Below are 19,113 nucleotides of genomic sequence, written 5' to 3'. Positions count from 1 at the left end.
TGTAAGTCATAAAACAGCAAGCAAAAATATTTTATAAATGTATTATAAAGTCCAGAATCCCTACAACTTAGAAATATCCAATTGTCAAACACAGTATCTTCAGTTCTTTTTGGATTGAGAGCAGCTATTCTATCTTTAGATAAAACACATAGCTCTATCTATACTATTATGGATACTAATACAAAGGAGTTTATAAATTCTATAGTCTTCACTGGAATAATAATCTTATTATTCCTAAATATGACAACAATTTTCCCAGTGGAAAGTGGTCCCAGGCTGGGCACCACAGCTCACACCTGTAATCCCAGAACTTTGGGAGGCCAAGGCGGGTGGATCACCTGAAGTCAGGAGTCCAAGACCAGCCTGGTCAACATGGTGAAACCCCGTCTCTACTAAAAATACAAAAATTAGCCAGGCATGGTGGCGGGTACCTGTAATCTCACCTACTTGGGAGGCTGAGGCAGGAGAATCACTTGAACCTTGAAGGCAGAGGTTGCAGTGAGCCAAGATCGCATCACTGCACTCCAGCCTGGGCGACAGAGCGAGACTCCATCTTAAAAAAAAAAAAAAAGGAGGGGAGGGGAGGGAAGACAGGTCCCAGCTACTTGGAAGGCTGAGGCAAGAGGATCACTTGAGCCTGGGAGGCTGAGGCTGCAGTGAGTTGAGATCACACCACTGCACTCCAGCCTGGGCAACAGAGTGAGACCCTGTCTAAAAAAAAAAAAAAGTGAACCTTAAGTTATAGACCTTTTCACTCTATGAAAAATCCCTTTCTTTTTTTTGTCACTTTTCACCAATGGACTACAATATAACCATAATGGTTTGATTAAACCCTTCATATAAGGCTCTTGGGAGAACAATGACCTTTGGACCAATATGAGAACCTCCCATGTGCCAGTCACTAAGCTGAGTGACAAAAATTATCACATTTAATGCTTTAGTACCTCTGTGTGATAGCTACTATTGAATATACCCATTTTGCAGAGGAGTAAATTGAAGCACGGAATGGTTAACAAATTTGCCCAGTCACTACCGGCAAGTGGCAGTACCTGGATTATAGCCTGGGTAGCTTGACTCTAAAAGCTCATGCACTCAACTATTGCCCCGTGTTGTCACTATGAACATATGCTGGCATCTTCCTTTAGTGCTTAGAGGCACTCGATTCAGAAGAGTATCCAACTCTTCACTCAAACTAGGAAAAATTTCCTTTTCTAAACCTGATACAACAGGCCAGGCGTGGTGGCTCATGCCTGTAATCCAAGCACTTTGGGAGGCCGAAGCAGGTGGATCACTTGAGGTCAGGAGTTCGAAACCGGCCTGGCCAACATGGTGAAACCCCATCTCTACTAAAAAATACAAAAATTAGCCGGTCATGGTGGTGCACGCCTGTCATCCCAGCTACTCAGGAGGCTGAGGCAGGAGAATTGCCTGAACCTGGGAGGCAGAAGTTGCAGTAAGCCAAGATCGCACCATTGCACTCCAGCCTGGTAAACAGAGCGAGACCCTGTCTCAAAATAAATAAATAAATAAATAAATAAATAAATAAACAAACCTGATACAACAGACATCTGATTATTTCATAAACGCAACTTTATAGGTACTTAAAAAAACAAAAATATATATCCATTTATGATAAAAGTATACATAAATGAATCAGAAAAAAAGTTAAATAATTTAATAAACACAAACAATTAATTATATGGTTACCTGGGGTTCCTCAGGTGGGAGAGGAGGTGGCACTTCCTCATTTGGAGGTGGCAATGGGGGCTCCTCAGAAGAAGGAGATTCTGGAACTTGACTGGTGGCAGGTACTGTAACTTCTTCTTTTACAGGCTCTGGTGTATCCTTTGCTACCACAGGACCCTTTTTGTGTCCTGGCAAATGAACTTTTGTCCTCTGTTGCAAACTAAGCAAGTGCTGTCGATACCAATACTGCTGCTGTTCCTACAACAGAAACAATTTTTGAGAATTCTGATTGACAATCATGTATCTCTGCAACTTGGTGTTGACAAGGAGCTATCGTTATGTCTGTGTTCATGTGTCTATATGTAAGAAAAGGCAAAGCTAGACTGAGGAAGACAAATAAGTTAACAAGATCTTAAACACAGGCTACAGAAAAATTTCAGTTCCTCCCTCAAATTTATACATTTAAATTAAACCATACATATTAATTCAACATGCTTCTGCACTCTAATAAAACACATGCTTTTGGAGGTGAGAGCCATCTTTTTGATAAATGATCAGGGTAAATCCCTTCAGTATTCACAGCTACTTATTTTTAACCTGGCTTCAGTTTGTTCAGATTTATTGACAGGGGTCTTGTAATTAATGAATATAACTGAACAGTCCTACCTCTCTTCTCTGCCTTCTCTCTTTCTCCTCTAGCACTCCTCCCTCTTTTTTTTTTTTTTTTTTTTTTTTGAGACTGCATCTCGCTCTCTCACCCAGGATGGAGTACAATGGCCTGAACATGGCTCGCTGAAGCCTCGATCTCCCAGGCTCAAGCAATCCTCCCACCTCAGCCTCCTGAGCAGCTGGGTTCATAGGCATGCACCATCACGCCCAGCTAATTTTTTTATGTTTTATAGACACAAGGTCTTACTGTGTTGCCCAGGCGGGTCTCGAACTCCTGGGCTCAAGCAATTCTCTTACCTCAGCCTCCCAAAGTGCTGGGATTACAGGTGTGAACCACTGCACCCAGCCTCCTCCCCCTTTTAAACACCTGTTGTAGCATTAGTCTACCCATACTCAGATGTACACACATATAAGAGAATATGCTGTGTTTTATTTTTTTTTTGAGATGGAGTCTTGCTCTGTCACCCAGGCTGGAGTGCAGTGGTATGATCTCGGCTCACTGCAACCGCCACCTCCCAGGTTCAAGTGATTCTCCTGCCTCAGCTTCCCGAGTAGCTGGGATTACAGGCACCAACCACCAAGCCCAGCTAAATTTTTGTATTTTTAGTAGAGATGGGGTTTCACCATGTTGGCCAGGCTGGTCTCGAACTCCTGACCTCAGGTGATCCACCAGCCTCGGCCTCCCAAAGTGCTGGGATTACAGGTGTGAGCCACCGCACCTGGCCAATATACTGTGTTTTAAAATGCTTTCTATTTATTTTAAAAGCCTTAGCTTTATCTTCTAAATTATACTGTACTTTAATTTTCTGAAAGCTTATTTTGTGCTTTCATTTAAAAATTACAACAATAAGCTTAGTATGGAAATACTAGAAAATACAGCCAATCCTCATTATTCTTGGATTCTGTATTTGCAAATTTGCCTACTTGCTAAAATTTTTTCTTTTTTTGAGACAGGGTCATCTCCCTCTGTCACCCAGGCTGGAGTATAGTGGTGCAGTTTCAGCTCACTGCCACCTCCGCCTCCTGTGCTCAAATGATCCTCCCGCTTCAACCTCCCGAGTAACTGGGACCACAGGTATGTGCCACCATCTGGATAATTTTTGTATTTTTTGTAGAGACACGTTTCACCATGGTGCCCAGGCTGGTTTCAAACTCCTGGAGTCAAGTGATCCGCTTTGGCCTCCCAAAGTGCTGGGATTACAGGCATGAGCCATCACACCCGACCTAAAATTTATTTCTAAACCCAAAATCCATACTCACTGAGCTTTCCCAGTCATTCCCAAACATGTGGACAGCAGTGAAAAACATGAGTCTCCTGACTCGTGTGCATTCCCAGCTGAGATGAAGTGCAAGGTGATGCTCTGCCTTCTTGTTCCAGCTCCATACTATAAATAAGTGTCCTTTTCAGTCTATTTAGTGCCACATTTTTCAAACTTTTGTGCTTTTTTGTTGATTTCACTGTTTAAAATGGCCCCCAGGCATAGAGCTGAGGTGCTGTTTAGTGTCCCAAGAGCAAGAAAGCGGTCTTATGTCTCACAGAGAAAATATCTGTGTTAGGTCAGCTTTGTTTGGGCAAGTGCTACAGTGCTGTTGGCCATGAGTACAATGTTAATAAATCAACAGTATGTACTAAATAAGGTTCTTTAAACAGAAACACACATAAACAAAGCTATGTGTTCATCAGTTGATGAAAATGTGACAGGAGACTCACAGGAACCTAACCCTGTATTTCCCCAAGGAGCACTGGTTCAGTATTCACTAATTCAGTGTCTGTGGTGAGTTTAAAAATCTCAAATAAAGAAAACTGACTACACAGGTAAGTAATAACTAATTAATTAAAATCAATAAAAGAAATCTCACCACTCAGAAAAAAACTACAGGAGTGTCATTATCCTAGTATTATATAATTTCCCATGGTTACAAGGTTGCATAAAGAAAACCAAAAGTTATAACACTAAAATATTCACTGATGAACTGCCCTGTATATTTATATGACTAACAAAAGCATATGATTCTACTACAATTGTATGGATGTAGTATTTCAAGAAAGTGATGTTTGGAACTTATTACTGGCAGCTGAGGATCTGCTAGAAGTCCCACCAGTTAACAACCAAACAGTACTTTACAGTAAAAACTATAAAAGAGAATGGCCTGAATACCAAAGGTTGAAAAACAGTCCCTATAAAAATCGATAAATCCCTAAAATATTTTTTCAACATGTCAAAAAATGAAATAAAAGATGATCTATAATGTTGTTATACAATTTTCCCACAAAAATTACAGCAAAGAAACCCAATCTATAGTTTATTCTTCGTTCATTCTAAAACTTGGCTATGATTTCATTTATAACAATTCCATCAAATATAAAATCTGCTTATCCTTATCACTTTCAGCTTTGTTTATCCAGACTGGGTCTCAATCAAATGTTTTATGTTTTACAATAAACTTTTGGTTCCTGTGTTAAATGAATTCACTTTACTTGCCTATTTTCTAATCCAATTATCTCTAGATAACTAGGATTTCCTACACTGTTAATATTTTATAGTATAACCTCCCCTAATTTTCCATACACAAACAGATGCATTAAATATACATAATACATACCTTTTTCTCACCAAACATACTGATTTGTTACCTACTTTTCACTCAAAGAATGTAATTTTTCTTAGGGGACAGCTGCCTTCCCCTCTTTTTATATCCTATCTGGTAGTCAAGCATAGTGCTAGAGCACATAGTAGGATGTCAATAAATGGTTATTGATCAACTGAAGCCCTTCCCTCTCAGTCACTCATTACTATTACCTGAAACTTGTTCCAATCTATTGGGAAGAATAAATTCCATCTCATAAACTCTATCTTGACGTTTAACCCATGACTGGGTTTTTTGTTTTTAACTATTATACATATAATCAGCAGCTCCCAGGATATAATTACAGATGGTCCCTGACTTAACAATGGTTCAACTTACGATTTTTCGACTTTATGATGGTGTGAAAGTGATATGTCTTCACTGGAAACCATACCATGAATTTTGATCTTTTCCCAGGCTCAAATTATTCAGTATGATACTCTCTTGTGATGCTGGACAGCAGCAGCGAGCCCTAGGCTCCTAGTCAGCCACACATCATGAGGGCAAACAACCAATCCTCGGCCAGGTGCAGTGGCTCACACCTGTAATCCCAGCACTTTGGGAGGCCAAGGTGGGCAGATCACCTAAGGTCAGGAGTTCGAGACCAGCCTGGCCAACATGGTGAAACCGTCTCTACAAAAATACAAAAAAATAAAGGCCGAGCACAGTGGCTCACGCCTGTAATCCCAGTACTCTGGGAGGCCAAGGCAGGTTGATCATGAGGTCAGGAGATCAAGACTATCCTGGCTAACATGGTGAAACCCCATCTCTACTAAAAATATAAAAAAATTAGCCTGGCATGGTGGCAGGCACCTGTAGTCCCAGCTACTTGGCAGGCTGAGGCAGGAGAATGGCGTGAACCCGGGAGGCAGAGGTTGCAGTGAGCCGAGATCACGCCACTGCACTCCAGCCTGGGCGACAGAGCAAGACTCCATCTCAAAACAAAAAAAATACAAAAAAATTAGCTGGGCCATGGTGGCGTGTGCCTGTAATCCCACCTACTTGGGAGGCTGAGACGGGAGAATCGCTTGAACCCAGGAGGTGGAGGTTGCAGTGAGCCAAGATCGCACCACTCACTGATTCCATCTCAAAGAAAACAAAACAAAACAAGAAAAAAACCAATACTCTACTGTGTACTGTGTGGCCAGATGACTTTGCCTAATGTAAACTTTCTGAGCACATTTAATAGCTAGGCTAAACTATGGTATTCAGTAGGCTAGCTGTATTAAATGTTCAACTTACATTATCCTCAACTTACAATGGGTTTATTGAGATGTAACCCCACTGTAAGTTGAAGAGTATCTGTACTTTTACTATTCAATGTAAGAAAACAGCACACTTGGCCAGGCACAGTGGCTCATGCCTGTAATCCCAGTACTTTGGGAGGTCTAGGCGGGCAGGTCACCTGAGGTCAGGAGTTCGAGACCAGCCTGGCCAACAAGGTGAAACCCCGCCTCTACTAAAAATACAAAAATTAGTAGGGTGTGGTGGCACGCACCTATAATCTCAGCTACTCCGGAGGGTGAGGCAGGAGAATCCCCTGAACCTGGGAGGCGGAGGTTGCAGTGAGCCGAGATCGTGCCATTGCACTCCAGCCTGGGCAACAGAGAAAGACTCTGTCTCAAAAAAAAAAAAAGAAAGAAAGAAAACAGCACACTGACCATGAAATAATAATAATAATAATAATAATAATGTATAATAATAATAATTAGTATTAATAAAAATAATAATAAGGTAGCATTAAAACACTTCCTTCTATTATTTTAATACTGAAAACATCAACAGACTTATCCTTCAGTTTTAAAAAAATTAGTACATTCTCTTTCAAGTAGAAGTTAAAAGTCCTTTTTTAAAGTTGCTTTGAAAGCATTATTAAAAGATACAAAGATGCAAACTATCTTTCACAAACTAAGCCAATGCTAAAGATATAAAGACTGTACAGGATGAAAACTGTACAGGTCGAGATTCTTTATCAGCTTCTTCTTTTATCACCTATTCTCATGCTTTGTCTTAGATCCAGACCAGGGTTAAGAACTTGTTAAGGGCTGAAGTACTTGTTGATTCACTGACAGTATGCCTTGTAGGTCAATTTCTTTTTATTTATTTATTTATTTTTTTTTGAGACGGAGTCTTGCTCTGTCGCCCAGGCTGGAGTGCAGTGGCACGATCTCGGCTCACTGCAAGCTCCGCCTCCCGAGTTCACGCCATTCTTCTGCCTCAGCCTCCTGAGTAGTTGGGACTACAGGCGCCTGCCACCACGCCCGGCTAATTTTTTGTATTTTTTAGTAGAGACGGGGTTTCACCGTGTTAGCCAGGATGGTCTCGATCTCCTGACCTTGTGATCCGCCCGCCTCAGCCTCCCAAAGTGCTGGGATTACAGGCGTGAGCCACCGTGCCCGGCCGCCTTGTAGGTCAATTTCTATTTAATATGAACCCTATAAGTAGTAACCAGATCTAATTCAATCCTAGGATAGGCTTCAGCACATTTTTGAAGCTCTGCAAATAAATAATAATATCACTCACAAATGTCCTTACTGACCCTAAGAGAAGTGTGATTATCCCTATTTTAGAAAGAAAAAAACATGCCTGAACTTGCTAATGATGCCAGCTCTTCTGAATGTCCCATCATATCAGATAACTCCATTTCATATGGGATGTTGTTTTATTGGTAGAGGAAAATCATAGTATAGGTCACATTTAAAACGAGATTGAATGAAGGGATTTCAAACATAAAGAATGTAGAACTATTGGCTGGGTGTGGTGGCTCACATCTGTAATCTCAGCACTTTGGGAGGTCAAGGCGGGCGGATCACAAGGTGAGGAGTTCGAGACCAGCCTGACCAACATGGTGAAACCCTGTCTACTAAAAATACAAAAATTAGCTGGGAGTGGTGGCACATGCCTGTAATCCCAGCCACTCGGGAGGCTGAGGCAGGAGAATCGCTTGAACCTGGGAGGCGGAGGTTGCAGTGAGCCCGGATCCTCACACCACTGCACTCCAGCCTGGGTGACAGAGCGAGACTCCATCTCAAAAAAAAAAAAAAAATTAAGAATATAGAACTATTTGTCACAAATACTGTTATTAAGAAAGATGCTGCCGAGGCACGAATATCACTTGAGCCCAGGAATTCAGACCAGCCTGGGCAACATGGCAAGATCCCATCTCTATGAAAAAAAAAAAAAAGAAACATGTTGATTTTAATGTACTCAGGAAGCACTTACTGACCACTGCTGCTAGTAATGAACTAGATACTAAATGATTTTCCAAGTGGAGAAATATAAAGGAGGTGAGTGTTTGTGTGTAATGTTTTAAAGATTAATTTTAGAAGATTACCTTCCTTATCCAGGTTATCATAAATGCCTATAAGACAATGTTCTATGCCTTATATTCTAAAGCAGGGGGCAGGGAGGACACCTGGTAAAATAATGAATTGGCTTTCCATTTTAGAAATTTATTTAAAATAGGCTTAAATATTTTTGAGATTCACATTCTACTGTAAGAATCAGGGTCACCAGATAAGCTTAGTCCCCACCTATTTTTTTTTAAATGCTCATTTACTGCATCTATTCCTCCAGCTCCTTCCCTCATTCTCTCTCTCCTTCAGTCAAACTTCTTGAAAGAGTTGTCTATACTCACCATCCCCATTTCCTCACCTTCCATCACTTCTCAAATCAATGCAATATGGCTTCAGTCACTATGAAACTGCTCCTGCCAAGGTCAACAATAATCTACATGTCAGTAGGTGAAAAAGATAACTCGCAGTCTTTATCTTGCTTGACCTCTCAGCAGTACTTCACACAGCTGATGACTCCCTCCTCCTAGAGTCTGTCCCTTGACTTTCGTGGCACCGCACTATACACTATCTTGATTTTCCATCTATCACATTGGTGCCAAAGTAACTGTGGTTTTTCCATTAAAATAGCAAAAACTGCAATTACTTTTGCACCAACCTAATATGAATACCTATTTGGCCATTCTTTCATTGGTTCCCTTAGATACTGCTATTTGTGGAGCTAGGCTTAATGTCCTTTAACCTCAGTTCTTACTCTACACACACTCCTCGAGAGGCTTCATCTATTTCTGTGTCTTCAAATACCATTTTTATGCTGATGACTTATAAATCTATGTCTCCCAGATCTTACATCTAGACTCCAGAGCTATATCTAACTTCCAACTGGACATTTCCATTTGGAATCTATGTCTCAAGAACCCCAAACTCAGTATGTCTGAAACCTAACTCATCATTTTCTCCTCACCCCCAGAAATGTTCTTCCTCCTCCTCCTTTAGGTTTTTCTGTTTTAGTAAATTTGACCACCATCCACCCTACAGCCCAGCCCAGAAACCTAAGAATCAATCTTGATGCCTCCCTCTCCATAACTACTCAACCTCAAGGTGGATTCTAGCAGCTAAATATTTCTCCACTCTTCTCACTTCTCTCCATCTCAACTAATACCATCAAAGTCTAAACCACTATTATCTCTTGCCTGGATTACTTCAGTAACTATTCTCTCTAAATCACTCTGGCTCCTTCTAATTCTGCTCTCCACACTGCAAGCAGAGTGAGCTTTCAAAAATGCCAATCTGTCACATTCATCTATGTAAAATCCTTCAATGGCTTCCAACTGCCCTTAGAATAAAGTCCTTACAGGCCTTCCCTGATCTAGTTCATACCTACCATCCTCACCCTGAGCTTTCAGTGAGCCTTATTGAACTTAATTCTTTGAATTCTAACTTCTGGTTAATTTCTACTCTTTTTCTTTTTTTTAACTGAGATGGAGTCCCACTCTGTCGCCCAGGCTAGAGAGCAGTGGGGCAATCTTGGCTCACTGCAACCTCTGCCTCCTGGGTTCAAGTGATCCTCCCACCTCAGCCTCCCAAGTAGGTGAGATTAAAAGCGTGCACCACCACACCCAGCTAATTTTTTGTATTTGTAGTAGAGACAGAATTTCACCATGTTGGCCAGGCTGGTCTTGAACTCCTGACCTCAAGTAGTCCGCCTGCCTCGGCCTCCCAAAGTGCTGAGATTACAGGCATGAGCCACTGCACCTGGCCTACTCATTTTTTTTTTTTTTTTGGTCTCACTCTGTTGCCCAGGCTAGAGTGCAGTGGCACGAGAACTCCTGGGCTTAAACAATCCTCCCACCTCAGCCACCCCCAAGTAGCCGGAACTACAGGCATGCAACACCATGCCTGGCTAGGTTTTTTTTTTTTTTTTTTGAGACGGAGTCTCACTCTGTCGCCCAGGCTGGATGGAGTGCAGTGGCGCGATCTCGGCTCACTGCAAGCTCCGCCTCCCAGGTTCACACCATTCTCCTGCCTCGGCCTCCCGAGTAGTTGGGACTACAGGCACCCACCACCACGCCCGGCTAATTTTTCGTATTTTTAGTAGAGATGGGGTTTCACCATGTTAGCCAGGATGGTCTTGATCTTCTGACTTCGTGATCTGCCCGCCTAGGCCTCCCAAAGTGCTGGGATTATAGGCGTGAGCCACTGCGCCTGGCCACCTGGCTAGTTTTTTAAATTTTTTGTAGCGGGGGGCGGGTCTCACTTTGTTGCCCAGGCTGGCCTTGAACTCCCAGCCTCTAATGATCCCAAAGAACTGGGATTACAGGTGTGAGCACCCAGTCCTCCTACTTATTCTTTAGAGTTCACTTAAATATCACTTTACAGGCCCGGCGTGGTGGCTTACGCCTGTAATCCCAGCACTTTGGGAGGCCGCAGCAGGTGGATCACGAGGTCAGGAGTTCAAGACCAGCCTGGCCAAGATGGTGAAAACCCTTCTGTACTAAAAATACAAAAAAAAAAATGGCCGGGCGCACTGGCTCACACCTGTAACCCCAGCACTTTGGGAGGCTGAGACAGGCAGATCACCTGGGGTCAGGAGTTCAAGACCAGCCTAGCCAACATGATGAAACTCCGTCTCTACTAAAAATACAAAAATTAGCCGAGCATGGTGGCAGGCGCCTGTAATCCCAGCTACTCCTGGGAGTAGCTGAGGCAGGCTGAGGCAGAAGAATTGTTTGAACTCGGGAGGCAGAGGTTGCAGTGAGCCAAGATCATGCCATTCATTGCACCCCAGCCTGGGCAACAAGAGTGAGACTTCGTCTCCAAAAAAAAAAAAAAAAAAAAAAAGATAAAAATACAAAAAAATTAGCCAGGCGTGGTGGCAGGCACCTGTAATCCCAGTTACTAGGGAGGCTGAGGCAGAGAATTGCTTAAACCCGGAAGGCAGAGGTTGCAGTGAGCCAAGATTGCGCCACTGCACTCCAGCCTGGGCAACAGAGCAAGACTCCATCTCAAAAAAATAAAAATAAATAAAATAAAATAAAAACAAATAAAAAATAAAAAATATCCCTTTACAAAGGGAATCCTCTTTAATTAGGTTAGAGCTCCCAGCTATATTCAATTATTTAAAATATATTTGTTCTCCACCTCCTATGTGCTAGATCCTATGCAAGGTACTGTGAATACAGTGGTAACTTAAAAAAAAAAAAAAAACTTGCCTTTGCCAGTTCCTTGGGGAATAATCTAGTGATATTTTATAATCCCATAGCACTCTGTACGTCTCCTCTTAATTACTTACTAAATGTCTTCTCCCTTCCCCCACAACTGAAACAAGAAGTCAATGAGGGCAGGTCCCATGTCTATCTTGTTAACCATTTCATCTCCAGTATTAACCACAGTACTCATAGTACCTGGCACATAGTTGCTAGTCAGTAAGTACTTAAACATTAAATAAATGATACCTCTAAAAACTAATCAAAGCCAACAGCTCTAACTAAATAAATAAATCAGTCCTTTAAACACATAGAAAAATTAATTATTCAAAAAGACACATTCCGACTGGGCGCAGTGGCTCACGCCTATAATCCCAGCAGTTTGGGAGGCCGAAGCAGGTGGATCACTTGAGGTCAGGAGTTCGAGACCAGCCTGACCAACATGGTGAAACCCCATCTCTACTAAAAACACAAAACCTAGCCAGGCATGGTAGCATGCACCTGTAATCCCATATACTTGGGAGGCTAAGGCAGAATTGTTTGAACCCAGGAAGCGGAGGTTGCAGTGAGCCGAGATTTCACCACTGCACTCCAGTCTGAGCAACAGAGTGAGACTCTCTCTCAAAAACAAACAAACAAACAAACAAACACATTCCATTAAATCATCAACGCTTTACCCAAAAAACTAGAAAATACCTGGAAAAATATCAAGTATTTATCTTATCTTTCCTACACCAACTATATTTCCAATCAAATATCTGTGGCAAAAGTTTTTCTTTACGGAACTCTATATAGTAACTGTGGAAGAAACGGCAGAAAAAAAAAATCACCAGGTTGCAACCTCTGTCTAATGAAATAATTTACTTAGGCAAGGTCTTTCTTCAATTGATGAACCAGTAGACTGAAACATTAGATGCAAGATTGATAGAAAGCTTTACAGTAGAGAGACCAATGGCATTACTAACAGTGGGACAATCAGGCATCAGGTGTCCCATGAGGAATGCAACACTTGCCAAAAGAAAGCTGAACTTAAATGAAGGTTCCAGAGTTAACTTCTAATTAAAAAAAAAAAAAATGTGGAAGACAGAGGAACAAGTCAAATGTGACACCATGAAAAAGCAGACAATGCAGAATGTCAGACATTCTACAGGAAAACTGACACAGATTTTTCATCAAGTTCAAAGACATGAGGTAGAAAAAGAAAATAGGAGAGACTGACCTAGGTCAAGGGTTCTCAACAGAGGGCAATTTTGTTTCCAGGGGATATTTGGCAATGTGTGGAAACATTTTTGGTTGTCGGACTGGGGGCTGCCACTGACATCCAATGGGTAGAGGTCAGGGACGCTGTTAAACATCCTACAATGCATAGGACAAGCCCCTCCACAACAAAGAATCATCCTGCCCAAAATGTCCATAGTGACGAAGCTGAGAAACCCTGATCTATACTAACAGTCTTTTCAGTATTCTGTTTGGACTCTGACTTGAACACACCAACAAAACATTATTTGGGAACAGACTGTGAGGACAGAAAACAACAACACTGTTGAGTCAATTTGGGGTATTTTAACATGGATGGTATCAAAGAATTATTTTTAGTTCCATTAGTACAATGAAACAATAACGGAAATCTGAACGGATCAGGTATTAGATGATACCAAGAAACTGTTAACTTTATTAGGTGTTAACAATGTGTTTATCTAAGAAAGGGTCTTGGCCGGGCATGGTGGCTCACGCCTGTAATCCCAGCACTTTGGGAGGCCAAGGCAGCTGGATCACGAGGTCAGGAGTTCAAGACCAGCCTGACCAACATGGTGAAACCCCGTCTCTACTAAAAATACAAAAATTAGCCAGGCGTGGTGGCATGCACTTGTAATCCCAGCTACTCAGGAGGCTGAGGTAGGAGAATCGCTTGAACCCGGGAGGCAGAGGTTGCAGTGAGCCAAGATCGCGCCACTGCACTCCAGCCTGGGCGACAGAGTGAGACTCCGTCTCAGAAAAAAAAAAAAAGAAAAGAAAAGGTCTTTTTTTGTTTTGTTTTGTTTTGTTTTACAGAGGTACTTGACTAAGAATGTAGGGATGAAATGACATAAGATCTAAGATTTGCTTTAAAATATTTCAGCAGAGGCCAGGTGTGGTGGTTCATGCCCGTAATCCCAGCACTTTGAGAGGTCAAGGCAGTGTACTGTTTGAGCTCAGGAGTTCAAGACCAGCCTGGACAACACAGCAAAACCCCGTCTCTACCAAAAAAAAAAAAAAAAAAAAAAAAAAGAAAGAAAAATAGCCAGGCATGGTGGCATGCACCTGTAGTCCCAGCTACGTGGGACGGCTTGAGCCTGGGAGGCAGAGGTGCAGTGAACTCAAGACTATGCCACTACACTCCACCCTGGGTGACTGACAGAGCAAGACCCTGTCTCTATATATATATATGCAACAATAATAAAAAAGGCCTAGGTGAAGTAAACATGGCAAAATCTTGATAGCTGTTGAATCTCAATGATGGGTATATATGGGGAATCATACTTTTTTCTCTATTTTGTGTATTTTAAAAATATTTCACGATAAGAAATTTTGAATGACACATTCCAAAAACAAAATATGAATCAAAGAATAATAAATATGTAGAAGGATTGCCAGAGACTGGCACTGGCATGAAGAAATATTTATCATCTAATAAACCAACATATCCTAAGTCTAGAACATGACAACTCTCGTATTTTATTCAACAAATCCGTGAAGAGCCTACAATTTGCAAGGCACTGTCCTAGGTGCTATAGTAATAAGAAGATAAGCAAGATAATTCCTGTCTGCAAGGGACTTACAATCTGAAGAACAGAACCAAACCAGATGGGTGAGCACAAGCAGGGCTTCATGGAAACCTTGATATTTGAGATATGCTATAAAAGCAATACAACTCTAAGGAGAAACAGAAGGTTGAGGAGGTTAGGATGAATTCTAGAAAGAAGAAAGAAAGCCACAGGCTTCAAGGCTCTTCTTGATCTGGTCTATGTGCACCACAAGTCTCATTTTCCACCACTCTTTCTGCCTCTCACCAAAGAATTGCAGGCACTGAATATTCAAGACACTGAGTTCATTACAGACAAGGGTACAAAGGCAGAAAAGTAAAAGCACTGTTCATAGTAACTATACATATTAAGGCCTGATCTGACACACACACTCCTCCCAAAAAAAGCCAAAAATACAATTAATTTGTCTCTCTGTAAGGTCAGAAAAACAGTCTAGTACAATGAGAAAATAAATGTCCTATTTTGGCTCAGACTAACTCTAAGAATGTTTGACAACAAAAGTACTAAAGACTTCAGAGTGGGGTGGGAAAGAGGACAGAAAGTCTGTCTCTATAATAGAGCAATCTGGGGAAAATAAACTGGTGAGATGGTACAAATTCGATGTAAGCCAACAGAATCATTATTCTACTACTTTATTTCAGCATCCCAAGTGTTTTCTCCAGAAGATGTGCCAAGCATCATTTCTTAAAACAACTTGCTTCTGTTCTTAATTTCTAATGCCAAACCACCGTAAAATTATAATACTGCACCCCTATCTTTTGGAAATCTTTTATAGGTAAATCTGAGCGTTTATATTACAAGATTCTCTTTTTTCCTTAGTGAATCTAAGGTAAATTAGTAATCGCTGAAAAAGTGTCTACTTCAGGAAATCATAACAACTGATTTATTCTGCTTTAGTTTGACTTTCCCTCTCTCAAGGGAGAACTCGTTTATTACTGTTACCCTGTCAATTTGTCTGTTCTGTGGGATAAGAATGGCTGACTCTCACGAAAAGATATCACCAAACTTTTTTTACGTTGGCCAAATTCCAAGGCTGTTTCTTTGGAGTGAATGGTAATAACAATGAAATGCAGAAAATTGCCCATTATCTTAAAACAATCTTTAAATAATATGAGAAAAGGATGTCTGGGTCAATTCCTAAAATGGACCAATAGATCCCCAAAAGGGTCTAGGGACTCATCTATGTATTGTATATGTACCTATAAGCATAATTAGGATGGTCCTGGTAAGACAAGATTTCCATCCTTTTTCTGAAACCTCTTAATTCAGGAAGCTAACAACTATCCCTGGCCCCTAAGTAATATTTTTAAAAGAAGCTAACTGATCATGAAGTTTACAAACATTCAAGTGTCAGCCCTTGGAGAGGCCTCTTTTTCACGCTTTCTCTCAAATGGAAATTTTGGTTTAAAATACAATTTTAAAACAAGACCCTCTGCAACAAAATCTATTTGCAACAGCAACAAAATCTAAGAGGATGGTCAAAGAAACCAAGGAATGTATCTGAGAGGTAACTTTTGAGCCACCTCACCACTGTATGTAATCCACACACATCTACAAACGCTGTTTTTTTAGTAATTCACATCTAGCTAATTAAAAAGCTGAGCTGTCAGCCCTCTGACTCTTACGGAATCCTTTGGAGTGTTAGCTAGTCATTGTGTGTTGGAATTAGACTAAGCACTGGTTAAAGATCTGAGGCCTGCTCATTCAGGGCCCTCTAGGTGAAAGATGAGGTTCAGGCAGATGCTTTCTTACCTGTGGAGTCATCGTAGAGGGATCTGGCTCAGGGGCGGCTTGCTGCTGTTCAGCACTCTTGTTTTTGGCCCCACTCTCCAAAGGCTCTTGCTGGACAGTTGTCTTATTTCCAGGGGGGGCGGACGGTGGTGGTGGAGCTAGTAGTTGGGATTTAGAATGGCCCTGGGAGGGGCGGGAAGGAGATGCCTGAGAAGAGGGCAAGTAGGACTGGGAATGGCTCAAATAGGATTGCGAGGAAGAGGAGGAGGATGAGTAAGAAGGGGTGGGCGCCAGGTAGGATTGGGAAGGTGGGGACTGCGAAGGGGACGGCTGAGCAGGAGGCAGGTAGGGCTGAGATGAGGTCGGGGGGTAGTAAGAGGGTGGCGGCTGAGGTGGGGGCATGTAAGACTGAGATGGGGGCATATAGGACCCGGGCGGCACAGGCGGAGATTCAGGGGGGGATTCTAGCTCCATTGGAACCAAACCAGGAGGCCCGTCTCGTTGGTGGTGGAGCATCTGGTGTTTGTACTGCTGCTGCTTCTGATAGCTGAGGGCCGGCCCGGGTGGCGGGGGCATCGGTGGCGGTGGCGGCTGCCAGTCTCCGTAGCCGCCCCCCGGCATCACTGGCGGGGGCGGCAGGGGGGGCGGAGGAAGGTGGTGGGGCTGAAGCACGCACTGCATTTGCTTCTGGTGCATCTGCTGCAGCTGCTGGAGCTGCGCCAAGTGCTGTTCGCGGAAGCTCATGAAGCCCGAGGAGGAGGGGGCCGCGGGAGTCGTCGAGCTCGAGTACCCGGGCCCCGGCGAGGCCTCAGGAAGCGCCACTGGCGGCGGCGGTGGGACCGGCGGCGGCGGATAGTGGCTGCTCCCGCCATACCGGCCCCAATTCGGGTACATATCGAAAAAGAAGGCGCAGAGCTCGTCCTGGCGCCGTTACTCGTCGCAACCGACCTCCAGGAGCCGCGGCGGCGACGGCGACAGCCGGAACTCGCGGCGCCTACAGGCCCCGGAGCGTGTAAACGGAGCGCGCCAGTGCGCCGGCGCTCCCGAGCTGGGCCCGCGACCGGGAAGGCGGGGACGCGACTTGGGCGACTACGTCTGCGCAGTAACCACCGAGAGGAGAACAAAGGCGAGATAGAGCGGCCCTTTAATTGGAGACTCGTGGTTGCCATCTTCCTTTGGGTTCAGATAATGTAGGCGCGAGTAGAATGTTCTCATAGAACTGAAAAACCATAGAGTCTCACAGCCGAAAGAGGTGGTAGAGATCCTATCGCTCCACGGGTTCATTTTTGAATGAAAAAAAAAAAGGGTTCCATTCACAATAGCAACAATCGCAACAACAACAAAAAAACATAAAGCAACTACGAAAAACTCTAACAAGAAAGATGTAGGACTTATATGTAGAAAACTACAGAGTCATAAATAAGCATATCCAAGTAGGATGAAATTAGACTTCAAATAATGGAGAGGCTTACCATGATCCTGGGTGAAAAGAGGAAAAATTGTAAAGATGTCAGTTTCTCCCAAATTAAATGAATAGACCTAACGCAATTCTACCCAAAAATTCAACTGGGAACAAAGCTGTGAAGAATGGAAAGGTGTTTTCAAGGCAGAGTGTAAGATTGCACCAATTCCTGCAGACATGTAGTGAGTAACATCTGCAGGAATTGTAAAAGGGGAGAAATGGAATTTTTTAGACTGTCTCAACACATATAAATCTGTGTTGCAGAATCTCAGAGCAAAAACAAAGAGCAAAAACCAGATACAAAGATGGTCTAAAGACAACCTGGAAGACAATCTTCCAAAAGTTCTCAACGTAATACCAGACATAAACTCTTACTTTAGCTTGAGTGAATCACTAAAAAGCAAAGCTAATACACTGAATTCTTTTGGGTGTGTGTGGGTGGGGGGGAGGGAGAACTGTGAGAATATTGTGTCAGTGCATCACTTGAGTAACATGCAAAGAATTGACCTTTCTTCCATCTTAGCAACCCAGATCTTCACCTCTCTCAGGAGGTGAATGTGAATGGAAAGTGGAGCAGCAAGGCATCCTTCAAAAGGAAGAGCTTCTGTTTTCAAATAGAAATTTAGTTATGTTTCTTTTAACTTTTTATTGAAGTATAACGAATATACAGAAAATTACATGTCAAAAGACAAAATTACAACAAATTTAGTTTAAAGATCTTAATTAACTTTTACCTGCTATTCTAGAATCAGGCAACGTCTCATTCTATAAAGCAGAAACAGTGTTCCAATGAGCAGAACAATCGGGATAATTTCATAGACAGAAAAGAAACGCAGAGGCAGGGCGCGGTGGCTCACTCCTGTAATCCCAACACTTTGGGAGGCTGAGGCAGGCAGATCACCAGGTCAGGAGATCAAGACCAGCCTGGTCAACATGGTGAAACCCCATCCCTACTAAAAATACAAAAAGTAGCCAAGCGTGGTGGTGCTCACCTGTAATCTCAGCTACTCAGGAGGCTGAGGCAGGAGAATCACTTGAACCCAGGAGGCAGAGGTTGCAGTGAGCTGAGATCGTCCCACTGCACTCCAGCCTGGGTGACAGAGTGAGACTCCATCTCAAAAAAAAAAAAAAAAAAAAAAAGAGAGAAACAGAAAACTAAAAGTGGATTGTTTGTTTCAAAGTTTCTTTTCTTATAAGGTTAAAGCAGAGAGGACTTCTTTATCATGCTGGCTAAAAATGGACCGTTTGCAGACTTGGCTATTATTTCTCTCTCTCCTGGTTTATTGAATGGTCAGATAAAGATTTTAATTTTGGCATGGCAACATCAATAAACTCCATTTTGGTTTATTCTCTTGGGCCTAATGCAGGTTAGTCCAAACCCACGACTTGCTATAAATTTTATTTAACACATGTCTTAAGTATACAGCATAGTAAATTTTCACAAGCCAATCACGCTTGTGAAATCAGCACCCAGATCAGGAACCCAACCCAGAAACCCTAGTTAGTTGTGTTTTTAATATTTTGGACTGACATTATCTTTTGAAAAATGTATAAATTTAGGCCGGGCATGGTGGCTCACACCTGTAACCCCAGCACTTTGGGATGCCAAGGCAGGCGGATCACTTGAGGTCAGG

General features: G+C 42.5%; 1 protein-coding gene across 3 annotated transcripts in view; it reads right to left on the bottom strand.

Annotated features, from left to right (window-relative positions):
- Positions 1-17,085, bottom strand: part of YLPM1 (YLP motif containing 1) — a 75,589-nt gene extending 58,504 nt beyond the window's left edge. For 2 of the 3 annotated variants that reach the window (XM_024231466.3, XM_024231467.3), the window contains exons 1-2: positions 16,039-17,085; positions 1,708-1,944 (exon numbers count right to left, since the gene is read on the bottom strand). In XM_024231466.3, the coding sequence (XP_024087234.2) occupies positions 1,708-1,944; positions 16,039-16,911 (1,110 nt within the window). In that variant the 5' untranslated portion in view covers positions 16,912-17,085. The remainder of the gene's footprint in view (positions 1-1,707; positions 1,945-16,038) is intronic. The other variant, XR_010137073.1, reaches the window with a different exon arrangement.
- Between the last annotated feature and the right edge of the window lie 2,028 nt (positions 17,086-19,113).

Source organism: Pongo abelii, chromosome 15 (assembly GCF_028885655.2).
Source record: "Pongo abelii isolate AG06213 chromosome 15, NHGRI_mPonAbe1-v2.0_pri, whole genome shotgun sequence".
NCBI lineage: Eukaryota > Metazoa > Chordata > Mammalia > Primates > Hominidae > Pongo > Pongo abelii.
This window is presented reverse-complemented; position numbering and strand designations above follow the sequence as displayed.